At 35.9% G+C, this 12,498-nt stretch overlaps 1 protein-coding gene and 1 long non-coding RNA gene across 2 annotated transcripts in view; both read right to left on the bottom strand.

The window, feature by feature from the left end:
- Nucleotides 1-8,576, bottom strand: part of LOC145673823 (eukaryotic translation initiation factor eIF1-like) — a 40,665-nt gene extending 32,089 nt beyond the window's left edge. Inside the window, exon 1 of the mRNA XM_081743597.1 lies at nt 8,403-8,576. Coding sequence (XP_081599723.1) covers nt 8,403-8,430 — 28 coding nt within the window. The 5' untranslated portion in view covers nt 8,431-8,576. The remainder of the gene's footprint in view (nt 1-8,402) is intronic.
- The window catches only part of LOC145673824 (uncharacterized), a 53,972-nt gene extending 41,978 nt beyond the window's left edge, over nt 1-11,994 (bottom strand). The window contains exon 1 of the long non-coding RNA XR_014128824.1: nt 11,845-11,994. This is a non-coding gene — a long non-coding RNA (uncharacterized LOC145673824). The remainder of the gene's footprint in view (nt 1-11,844) is intronic.
- Between the last annotated feature and the right edge of the window lie 504 nt (nt 11,995-12,498).

Genomic DNA, 12,498 nt, shown 5'->3' with positions numbered 1-12,498 from the left:
ACTCTCGCAGATCAGATTCGTCTAGCAAAAACAAATGCTCATATTGCTCCAAATTGCTTTCCCCTCCTTTCCTCCTTCCTGCAGGTTCTTTATGAGGCCCTTTTCTGTCCATTCGTGGTGTCGAAATGCATCCAAATAGTTCAGTCTGTAATAACAGAGAGGAGAAAGTTCAATTTTTCTAATCTTTCGTTTTAGTCGAACGTGTGTGCGCGTTCCTGTGATTTTCTATTGAGTGTGCGTATTTCATTTGTGGTAATAGTTATTGTTAACATTTTTGTGTTGAATATTTTATTATTTCAACAAACAATGTCACTTAGCAAACCGAGTAACACCAGATACTGATTCCAGTAAGAAAAAGCGACGGGTGTTACAGTCAGGCAAAAAACATTGTTTTCTCGGTGTATACATACTTTAAAAAGCTGTCGAATGATACCGTACGTAAAACTGTTGATTTCGCAAAGTGTCAGGAACTTACTGCTGATGCCTGTGATATTAGCCTTCGTATGGTAGCCCGGATTTGTGTCGAAGGAAAAACATCCACAGAGATACAAGGTGAACCTAGTTTCTCATCTCCGGGGAAAACTCGCAAAGTTTCGAAACTTGACTTTGAAAAATGTTTGTTACGACGTACCATTTTCAATATGTATGATAGTGGACAATATCCGACGGCTAAAATCTCAACTAAGGCTACGCATGAAAAAATTAACTACAGTGGTTCATCGAGGTCTATGATTAGAATATTAAAAAATTTAGGCTTTCGGTACAGAAGAACAAATGACGGGCGGAAATTTCTAATGGGAGATAAGTGACAGTTGCTGCTGGAATAAAATTTCTTCGGGAAATGCACAATCTAAAAGTTTCTGGGGACGATCGATCTATTTTTTATTTGGACGAAACCTGGGTGAATCAAAATCATTCAAGGAAAGATATATGGCAAGATTCGACAGGGAGGGGGGGGGACTTAAAAGTTCCTTTAGGTAAGAGTGATTGTCATGCTGACTCATCTAAATTTGTTTTTTTTTTTTTTACCGGACAGTAAATGGGTGTTTCGTTTAAAATCTACCGGTGACCTTCACTCAGAAATGAATGCCGAAAGTTTTAAAGATTGGTTTATAAACAGATTTCTTAACTACTTAGAAGAAGGATCGATGATAGTTATGGACAACGCTAGGTATCATTCTGTTATTATGAACAAAATACCGAATACTAACTCACGAAAAAATGAAATTCGTGAATGATTAGATAACCATAACATTCCATACGATCCAACTGAGAATACCAGAACTGCTTGCTCGAGTGGAACCATACAAAAATAGAGACGTTGTATATGAATTAGACCAAATAGCTATGCAAATGGGCCATTTTGTTATAAGACTTCCACCATACCATTGCCAATACAACCCCACAGTGCTTATGTGGGCTAAAGTAAAGGGCGAAGTTGCTTCGCTCAATACTTTCCGGTTAGCCGACGTAGAGCGATTGATGAATGAGGCTTTAGATCGAGTTACGCGTAAAGACTGGGTATCTCGGGTAGAACACGCAGAAAAACTGTCGGAGGAAGATTTTCGGAAAGAAATTAACAGGGATGATATTACCCAGAACATTATTATAAATTTACGTAGTGAGTCAGACAGTGAAATGACAAGTGAGGAAGAACCAGACGCGGAAATGGAAGAGGGGCAACAAGAACTGTTAGCAGTTCCTTTGCCATAAAATTTTGAATCAAGTGCTTCTTCCGACGAAAGGTAGGATAGTTAATTTTTCACTGATTCTTGTTCCATATGAAATATATCTCGACTATCACTGAGCGGCACCGTAGGCCTGTAGTTCGAATCCCGTCTCGGATATGGATGTAATGTGTCTGATTAATTTAGTTCAATGAATCTGTTTGGTGTTTAGCAGTGATAATTTCACGGGGTGGCCTGTAGGGAAAGTCCTTCCTGGAGGATTGGCGTAACTAACAGGCCTGCGATGCGGGGAGGCCCATGCCAAAAGGAGACCCATTCAAGTTTCGAAGATTTAACTTCACAATACTAGAGTGTTAAAATACACCTTTTAGGTTTCATTATTTCAAATTCTTTCCTCATTATTGTCCTATAGTCTTGTAATATTTTCAGGTTAGTGCTTAAAAACCTGTTTAATTTACCACGAAGACTATGTATTGAGACTGGAATAATAGAGAGAGAGGATCTGTCAATATTCAATAATTTGCAGCTGAGAGTAACAAATGTGACCTGCTTGTTTGGAACAAAGAAAAAATAAACTAGGCCTTTATCTACCTTAACACAGGAGGTTGTTTTTATACGCGAAGTGTGAATTAGTTGTTTGAATTTCATTGTTGTGTGTAACGATTCAGTAAAGTGCTTTAAATAATTCCCTCGTCAAAATGCAACTTCCTTCGAGAAGAGAAACAATCAAGTCAGAAATTGTGAAAAAAATTAAGCAATTATCAAAAGTAGTGAGCATGTTGTAAGTTCAAATAAAACCTATATTGCGACGAAAATATCATACATTCAAAATAATAAATGTGCAAATTTAAATAATTCGAGCAACTAGTGACTCTAGATGGAACTTCCAAAATTCAAAGTGTTCTCTATGTTGGATAAATTTTAAATGTCTTTATGAACATGGAAAGACGGGCGAGGGGTGTTACAACCAGGGATAAGTCACCCAAATATTGAAGAAAAAAAAAAAAAAAAAAAAAAGCAATTTCTTAGCATGCATCAGTTTCCCTTGTTAAAGGCCAGAACGCAACGTCTATCCCCTGCCACCTGATCGCGCTGTTGGTCGTCTACTTAGCGTAGCCACTCCCTTTACTCGGCAACGTCGCATCAGAGATTGCGTCTCATTCGTTTAGCTGAAATGCCAAGATGTATAGTTTCATGTAAGCATACTTGCTTAACGTAACATGTGCAAGACATCTACTTATTATTGTAAGAACGTAAGATTGTATACTTTTTATTAAATTTGTATATATTTGGTTATTTTACCAACATGAAACTGAAGAATGGAAAAACAATATAAATTGGCTGAATATTTTCATTAGTACAGAAACCAGCATTAAGATTGAAGAAATTATTAAATAGTTTAAATTCTATTACACAAATTGACTTTCCAGTCAGTCTGGCGGCCATCTTGAAATTTTAGGTGGTCAATCTGACACATGTGACCAATAACCTTAAGAGAAATAGCACACCAAATTTGATGCTTGTACCACCATTTGCAGGATTCTCCTAAAAATTGCTTTTTATCTGTCCTACTGTACACCCGGTGTAAAGTTCGGATATCGATAACGGCAACTTCATGGCTAATGTTGTCTTTCAGTTCCTGTATTCCGTGTGGATTAGTTTCATAGCCCTTGCTCTTCAGGTGTCCCCACCAGGGTTTGCCCAAGTGGGCCCAGCCCGAAAAAACCCACCGGGTTTTTTCGGGTTGGACCCACCTGAAAAAACCCATCTTAAAACCCACCTGGGTTTTTGACTTTTTTGTTAGTGTATTATTGGTACAACTAAGGTGATCACATTGAAAGTTATTTTTATCAGGTTTTAAACTTTCTTTGGGCGAATTATATGCTTTCATGTTAAGATAGACAACAATATTCAACATAAGACCTTTATAAAGCTCTAAATGCACTGAATGAATGAATAAATAAAACCCTCACCTTAGCTTGAGATAACTGTAGAACAAATTAATGTGTGGATTATACTTATAGCCTATTTGAAGTAAAGTAAGCGATTGTATATTTTAGAAAATACTTTCCATGAATAGTATGTTTCCTGACTCGGCACCGCCGAGGGACTTATCCCTCATACGTTGACGGGTTTAAGGTCATAGGTGCCGGTACTAACAGTAAATATGTAAATACATTAGTAAAACTATTAGTATTGTTTCTTACCTTTGATGGTAACAAAAGTATTCAATAAAATTTTGTTTTCCAACAACAACAGTTAAGTTCAGTCATTTGTTGCTAGCCTTCAAATAAGCATTCTGTAGAATCAACACTAGCAATAACGTAAAAATTCTTGCCAAAATTAAGAAGCTTAATGCTCGGAGCTCCGAAGACTACGTAACGCTTACTATTTTAAGTGCTGCATTCAAACTTCAGTATTAATGGAAGTTTCGATGTACAGCAAAGCAAGCTGCATTTTGAGGGAAAACCCGTCGTGGAAAAAGTATTCGCGAAATTCCCGCAATCGAACCCACAAAGCATCGAAAGTGAATACTTCAACAATAAAACTATTTATTTTACGCTGGAGGATATTTCATTTCATTTTAGACATTTTGAAACATTTACTTTATAAAATATGAATTATAGGCCTATCTTTGTTAATTGTTTTAAATTAATTTTCGGAAAAGAACGGTCTTGCAACAAGTGCTCGGGTAATTCCCGTAATTGAATGCACAAAGCATCGAAAGTGAACTTCAACAATAAGACCATTTATTTTACGTTGAAAAATATTTAAGTCTTTTTGATGAATTATGTCTTTGTTTTAAATTAATATAGCTATTTGGTATTCATATTTGGCGAACACTGACTCGATCTACATTTGTTCGTTTGTCTGCCTTTACCACACAGTTCAACTTTCGGTCTTTTAAATTTTCAGGATACAAACCAGACACACTATAAATTTTCTGTTTAGATTTTGGCAGCATACCAACGTAAAATTACAAAATGGCGCGCTTTTTTTTAAAAAAAAAAATAGCTGTTATCCACTGGCGAAAATCCCGGGGGGGGATGATGGGGACATATCTCAGAATCTTGGAACTGTCCCCCCTCAATAATCCGATTGGAAATGTGTCTTTTAGGAAGAAATGTGATGATTTGTGTCCAACTGTCACAAAGGAAAGTGAGATGAAATTGATACCTCCCAGAATAAGCCTCAAATCTAACCGCCTCCCAATGTTGAAGACAACTCTGCTCCCCTACCCATGTTGTCCCTGAGTCCCACACAGGGGACATAAAATATTACGATATTATTATTACTTTACAACTTTAAAATCAGACTGGCAACATTGAAAACTGTTTACAGGGAATGATCATATTTGGATCATCCCTTGTAAACAGTTTTCAATGTTGCCAGTCGGATTTTAAAGTTATAAAGCAATAATAATGTCATCATATTTTATGTCCCCTGTGGAGGACGCCGGGACCGACATGGGTAATCCTCACCAGCATTGTTTTTCTCCTTCATAAATATTCTGTACATATTTTGGCGGCATAAAATTTCAAAACGGCGGCCATCCATGCTACAGGGTGCAATTTTCAGACTTTTTAGGTTGATATTTTGAGGGTAGAAGCTCAAGACCTTCTAAAGTTGCTGTATAGATTTTTTCGGAGATCCAATATAAAATTTCAAAATGGCGGCATTTTTTTCAAAACAGCAGTGAATAGAAAGTTGTTGCAAGTTGTGACAATGATACTCATAAAATGTAAATCATATTTTAACATTTTTACCTCAAAGAGATTAAAATATTTCGAAAAAACCCAATTAAACCCGAAAAAACCCAATAAAACCCGAAAAAACCCACATGGGCCCAGGTGGGTTGGGTTTTTTCAAAAATACCCGGGTTTTTTCAAACCCTGGTCCCCACAGGAAGAATTTTTCTTTTATCGAGAAAGTAATTTTGCGAACCGCGAAGAGAAACCTCTAACTTCACTGATGAAGCAAACTGAAATGCTGACAAGAATGCTAACAATCGGTAATTCTTGTATGTCGATTGTCGAAGAAATATTGCATACGCATTCAAAGAGGATGCGGGCTACTTTTAACTGCGACATCCTGTATAAAAAGTAATGACGGAAGAATTTAGTTCTTCGTGTTACGTTATTACTTTTTATAGAATATGATATTTCGAACCTCCCTATCCCACTGGGATAAGTTCCTCGATGTGACATGAGGAGTTATGTTGCAAGATTTATTTCAAACGCGTAAGCCGTCTATCGTGATGCGATCATGAATAACAATGTCTATACCAATGTAGCGAAAAAATATATAAAACTTTTAACTTTCATCCCCTTAAAGCTTGTATTTACGGAAATGCAGGTTCACGTATTCGCTTATTTGAAAGAGTGGAACTACACGAGCGTCAAAACTTAATTTACCGCTGACCCAACTGCATTTTGTCGGTGATTCATAAATATGTTACACTGCTCAGGCGATAAACAAAAGATAACGCGAACAGCTGCTAGTGGAAAACAGGTTAAGTCTCTAAGGCTGAAGTTTCCCAATAAACAAGTACTAAACAGATCTGTAAATCCAGAAGAATCCTGCAGATATCCAGAAATTTCAAACTTTTCAGCGATTTTCCGCAATTCGATCGCAAGCAAGATTCTTTTCACGTATGTATATTAGGTGTAACAGTATGCGGTAGTTCTCAGAGTTAACCAAATCATGTTTAACTTTCCTATGTATCGTAATCTACCTTACTACACATCCGCAGGCATTTCATCCAGTAATTTAAGTGTAAAATTGAAACTAGAAACCCCTTAACATTTACACAATTTTCAGTTTTCGGTATGCTTCCAATTTCAACGCTAGCTAGGCCTATGCTGTCTTCAGGTAATTGTAGATGTTCCTGAAAATTTAAAACTTTTCCCCTACCTACACCTATCCTATCTACACGTATTATTAAACTAGCTCTTAAAAGTATTTTACACTAAAATAACGCTAGATAAAAGTTCTAGTTTAATATAAACCGTCCCAAGAGCGATCTATTCTCTGGATAACTAATACTCTTGCCGCATTAAGCATTCAAAATGTACTGTTCTGAACATCACATATTTACAGGGAAATCCAGAAATCTTACAGAATTTCTGGATAAGCCTTTACGGAATCACTGAAACTACAGCGTAGCGTCAGGTGAATGAGTTTCCAAAAACCCGACTTTTAATTTATCTAAAAATGATAGTATCTCCCCCAATCTTACACATAAAAAATCTCCAGTGTTAGGCCCTACTCAATCCACAAAACATAGTTGAGCAAGGGAAGGGGGTTAGAAGCCTCGCAGGACTAGCTGCTTTCTACCTTTATCATAATTTAGACAAAGAGAAAAAGAGATGCGTTTCTGGAGCCATGAAACGAGATGGGGAGATACTAAATGCCATCCATGTAGGCTATATTTACAATGAATTACCTAAACTATTCCCTTCCTTGCAAATGTACGCGGAAAAAGCCTTACAAATAGAAAAACAACACATTAAAAATAGCTCAATTCTATCCCCACCTCAAGTTCCACATCATGTAAGAAATTAGGGCCCCAGATTTGGTTCACATTTCGAATTAATTTAGTGCCAGACCTTTGTTACTTAAGTCTTACACAGCCTCGATAAACGTTCCAACCTGGAAAAAAATTGCCCAACTTTAAGACACATGCACCAGTTGCGCATCGATTAGGTACGACTAGCAATATTAAAATTGATAAATGTAATTTCTCTTGTTTACGTAACAATAGCAGTCGGAACGCGCATTGTGAAATTTCGCCACAAAATTTACTCTTTTGAAAATTTAAATTAAGATGATGCATAAAATTGCAAATAATCCACGAAACAATAATCGTGAGCAAATTGCAATTTACCTAGCATTGCTGCCAGTACAGACATTCTTAACATTTCTTAGTTCGTAAAGGAAAATATCCATGATACGTTCGACCGGAAAGGTTCCAGAACACAGGTCTCCTAAAGCAGCTAGGTTGATTCCTTTCTGCACCAAAGTTGCATATTTAATTCACACAGTACTGTCGAGCGAGCGTCAGCGAATGAAGGCGGGTTAGAGTCCCGCAGGGCACGTTGTCTTCTGCCTTTGTTACAGCTAAATTGGAAGGAGGACCTGTGTTCTAGAAACCTGCCCGTTCGACTTCACCCTGCGACTTTGGTAAATCCAGCATCTGTTCCCTACATTCAATGGAAATTTCCGGGTTTTCGTATTAACGATTCTGGTTGTAATATGCTATCATCCCCAGTTAAAGAATAAGATTTTCCACAGCTTGAAAATAAACCAGGTAATAACAAGTTCTTGCATTCACCTGCCCTTACTTCATCCTTTGACAGTTAAGCATTATTAGTATTACTACTGAAAGCAATATTAATGTTAATCGACTTGACTCTTATTTGCCAACCACACGACTGTCAGGAGCAAGATGCACACTGATTTCGAAATTGTCGCGTAACCTCAAAATACTTGCATGAACTTAACCCCTATTTTAATGCTCGAAATTATCACTTATTGAGATTTATATACTTTTTTTGCTTCGCAATCACAGTTGTGTAGGTATTAAAATCTGAACAATTACGTATGTATTCATTAAAATTACAAACTACAGACTAACATTCTCATACGCCATTTTGAACTATCGCACTGTATTTTCCCTACACTTCTTTAAAATATATTTTGTTTCCAACTTACCGAATGTGTTGAGATTCTGGATGGACATACGACAAATAAAATATTTCACCCTTCCCTGTACACCTGCAAACTGCAATTTAAGCAACCAAATGTGTCAGATGTTTTCAGATACGATCCTGCACAAGTCACCCTCAAACTTCGCAGAGCCTTTTTGAACGGAAGCCCGGATGAAGAAGTCGTATCAGAGTTGCCAGCCTTAGAGAGCAAAATTATTGAATTTCGTCTTTAAAATTATCGTATATTCGTTATGCATGTAACAATTCTAAAAACATGTATAATACTACTAATAATAGCAATAATGTACAATAAACTTATCTAGTAATCTTCAGTTTCGAACTGCAATTTGGCGTCACTATCTTCAACATTTTTTAATCCTTATAAACACTACTCTGAACAACAATCATATTTCCACGGTACACTTCCGCGAAAACGTAATTGAATTTAAAGAATGAATGCAGGGTTGCTATTAGTCAATTCCCTAATCGTTATTGATTTATTTTAGAGGGAATGACTGTTTAAAACCTCAGGGCGTGTATTTTATGATTATTTAATGCAGATCTACAATTTTTTTGCACATTAAAAAACTCCAAAAAAGTGTGCGTTCTAAAATTATCGTATATTCACCTACAGAGTTTCTTTCGCAAAAAACGTTGCGGGGGACACACTTAATATTAGGATGGGCACATATTATTTTCATTTGGCGCTATTCTATATGTTATTATATTATAAGCATATTATTTTGGTCTCCTCCGGGGACATTCTCAGTGCTCCCGGGGGGAAGTGCTCCCCAAAAACATGTCTGGAAGAAACACTGTTCACTCATCATCGCAAGGTATGTGGCATTAAAGCTTAAATTATCGTATGGCTGGCAAGTCTGAATCAGATAGTAATACGTCATTGACGTGACGTAAACACCATTTTCTCAGTAAAAGCGCGCATGCTCACGACTCGGAGGTCCTTGATGTAACTAGAAAGAATTTTCACAATATATATATATATATATATATATATATATATATATATAGGTAGAGGCACCAGTAGTTGACACTAAGGATTTTTTTTGGTTTATTGTCTTATAAAATGCTTTTGAACCGTGATTGTTTTATGATTTTTTTAATTCTATACTTTGAAGTTCTTTTTTATAAATCTATATAATTTTAAATGGATAGTACAGTTTTTAGTATCTTTTTTTAAAAAATTCGAAACCCTTACAAAAGTTTAGTAGTTGACATGTTTCGTTTCTAAAAAATCTAGTACTTGACATATTTGAGATTAGTAGTTGACAGTACTTATTTTTCATACATAGGAAAGATTAAAAGGGAAATTATTAACATGACAGGATTTCAATGTGTATTGTCAACACTTGAGATGACTATTAGTAAGCAGTATAATCTTCAGAATCCAATAGAATGTAAAACTCATTATTTGGTAAAAAAAAAAAAAAAAAAAAAAAAAAAAGTACAATTTTACACTCTTTTTCTAACTTGTTTCAAAGGAGCTCAATAAAACGCAAAAGCACTAGATGAAAAATAGAAATAACTTTCACACTGAAAACAAACCTCAATTCCAAATATTGTCCGATTGAGTAAATACGCCGCACTGGCTGCTGACTGATTGAGGTTCTTCAATATGACCAGCAACATCTTCCCACACATACTCTAACGAGGGAACCTATCCAGGTGTAACTCTGACTTCGATTCGAGACTATAGCCGTTGGATACCTTGTCCTAAAAGAACATAACACGATCCTCGATCGCAACCGTTGCGGAGATATAAGCGTGAAAAGTTAGAAATTGAGCTCCATATTATAGATTACAAACTCAGATTCCAGGTCAGATTTTTCGGAAACGGTCAGGTAAGGAAACTCAGCGAATACATATCAAATTAGTGTGGGGAGCCCAGCGCCTTTTGAATGAAAAATTCGTGTCCCTAGGGTAGTGTTGTAAATAGAAAAAGAAACCGTTCGTATTTTTTCAGAAATATACGTTTTTTTTAGAAAATAAACATAGCCTCTCGTTTTTTTTTTTTTCTAAATTTCGTTTTCTTTCAAATAGTCATTTGTAATGCATCTTACGTCTATTAAAGTATAAAATATTTTTATGTAGGTGTAATTACCGTAAAATGCAACATAAATTAAACGCTAGATATTGATACGCTACAATTTTTTTTACAATTTATATGGATAGCATACCTTCTAACAATTCGGGTTTCAGCAGTTTTCATCAAGATCAACTTAGAAATAAAAGTGGAAATGAAATTTTGTTTTTTCGTGAAAGAGGTCTTTAATAAGTATAAAACTAATGTCACGAACAGTATGAAATTCAAATAACTTGTCTAAAGGTAAAAGCTAATACTAATTTGCCTACTAGTATTTTTTCTAAATATAATATATAAATAATTTGTCGACTAGACATATATGATATGCAGAGCCGGCTGTACCATATGTGCAATACGTGCATTTGCATGGAGCGGCAAGTATGGAGAGTCCGGCAAAATCTGTCATAAGTATATTATTTAAATTAAATATTTCTTGTTGGAAACAGACTTCATGATGATGGTAGTTACATTTACTAAGCTCACCTAATATTTGAATACTACATTCATAAATTGTGTTTAGGTCGCATTAGTTTAAGGTCACATGGACAATGCTAAAGCAAGTGCTCAAATAAATCCCAGCACAAATTGCTTGATTGTTGTCAAATGCGACAACTCAATTCTCGAATAGTAGCGAATATCTGTCCCATTTAGTTAGTTATAACAGTTTTGATATGACAACTAGTCTTGTTTTTGTCACAAACAAGTTCCTTATCATTGAAGAAAGAAACAAGTTTAAAAAAAAATGTTAACAGATGTAGAAGAAAAATCAAGAAATCAAGATAAAAGAGCTAGTTCCACTGGAATTGCAAACTGATACATTGAGATTGAAGCTCGATATTGAATTCTGTATAAAGGATTACCATCTTTCCTCTGCAGGTGTGTTTCCTTTATCTCTCACTAACATTACAGATTAATATTTAAAGAAAAAAAAACAGACACAAGGAGATTGTACTTTTAGTACAAGTAAGTAATTAAACCTTTCTGAGTAGGACTACACTTACCCTCCCCTTCATTGTTCATGCTGGAGTAGCATACTTAAAATCGTGACTTTTAAGATTTGTTCTTTCTGGAGAAAGGGGAAGGCGGCAAATTATGCCATTGTAGGGGGCGACAAATTGCCTAGGGCTGGCCCTGATGATATGTATCTACAAGACATGAATATAGGATGACTCAATTTGAAGTAATGCAGGGTGTTTCAAAATTAATATTAGGGCTTTGAAACTTTGTAATATCTATTACAATTAACTTACAATTGAAGCGCTTGGAGGATAAAGGTGTTATGTTACATTTTTCGAAATGTTGCATTCTGGCTGTTCATGCACGTGTTATATGCTACTCATGCTACCTAATGGGGCGTTTACACTTAGTCGATTTGCGTTCGATTCAGTTGAAATGACGTCACTTTCAACTAAATCGACCGTGTAAACGGGACTTCAACTTAATCGCTTGTTGATCGAAGGCGACTAATCGACTGGCATCTGAATTAAAAGACGTTCTATTTTCTGTGATTGAAATAATTGAACACATCTATCAGTCTCATTCGGCCTAGTTGCTTCGATTTAGTGGCAAATGCAGCGAGTCGATTTAGTCGTGCGACTAAATCGACTAAGTGTAAACGCCCCATAACACATTATTTGGTGAGTCCTCGTCCTAGTGCAGATGTTTAGAAACGATGAAGGTGGTATGTTGACGGACAAAGTTGTGAAAGTCAATTTTCCCATCATATTCAATTTGTTACATACAGGGGTGTAGCCAGCAGGTTTATGTAGGAGGGGCCCATCGTTTTTGAGGGGGGGGGCAGCTACAATGTACAAAGCCCAAAAAAAATGTATTGCTGCTAGTGTTTTTGAGGTCTGAAAAAAGGAAAATTTTCGTTTCCTTCTGGAAAACTAAAAACACTATTTTAGCTTCTTCTTCTTCTTCTTATTATTATTATTATTATTATTATTCTATGAGGCTTTGTTTTCATTTTGTACTAATACACAATAACACACTGAGC

The sequence above is a fragment of the Thermobia domestica genome, chromosome 17, assembly GCF_964235325.1.
Source record: "Thermobia domestica chromosome 17, izTheDome1.hap1.1, whole genome shotgun sequence".
NCBI lineage: Eukaryota > Metazoa > Arthropoda > Insecta > Zygentoma > Lepismatidae > Thermobia > Thermobia domestica.
Note: the sequence above shows the minus strand (reverse complement) of the source record. Positions and strands in the feature narration are given on the sequence as shown.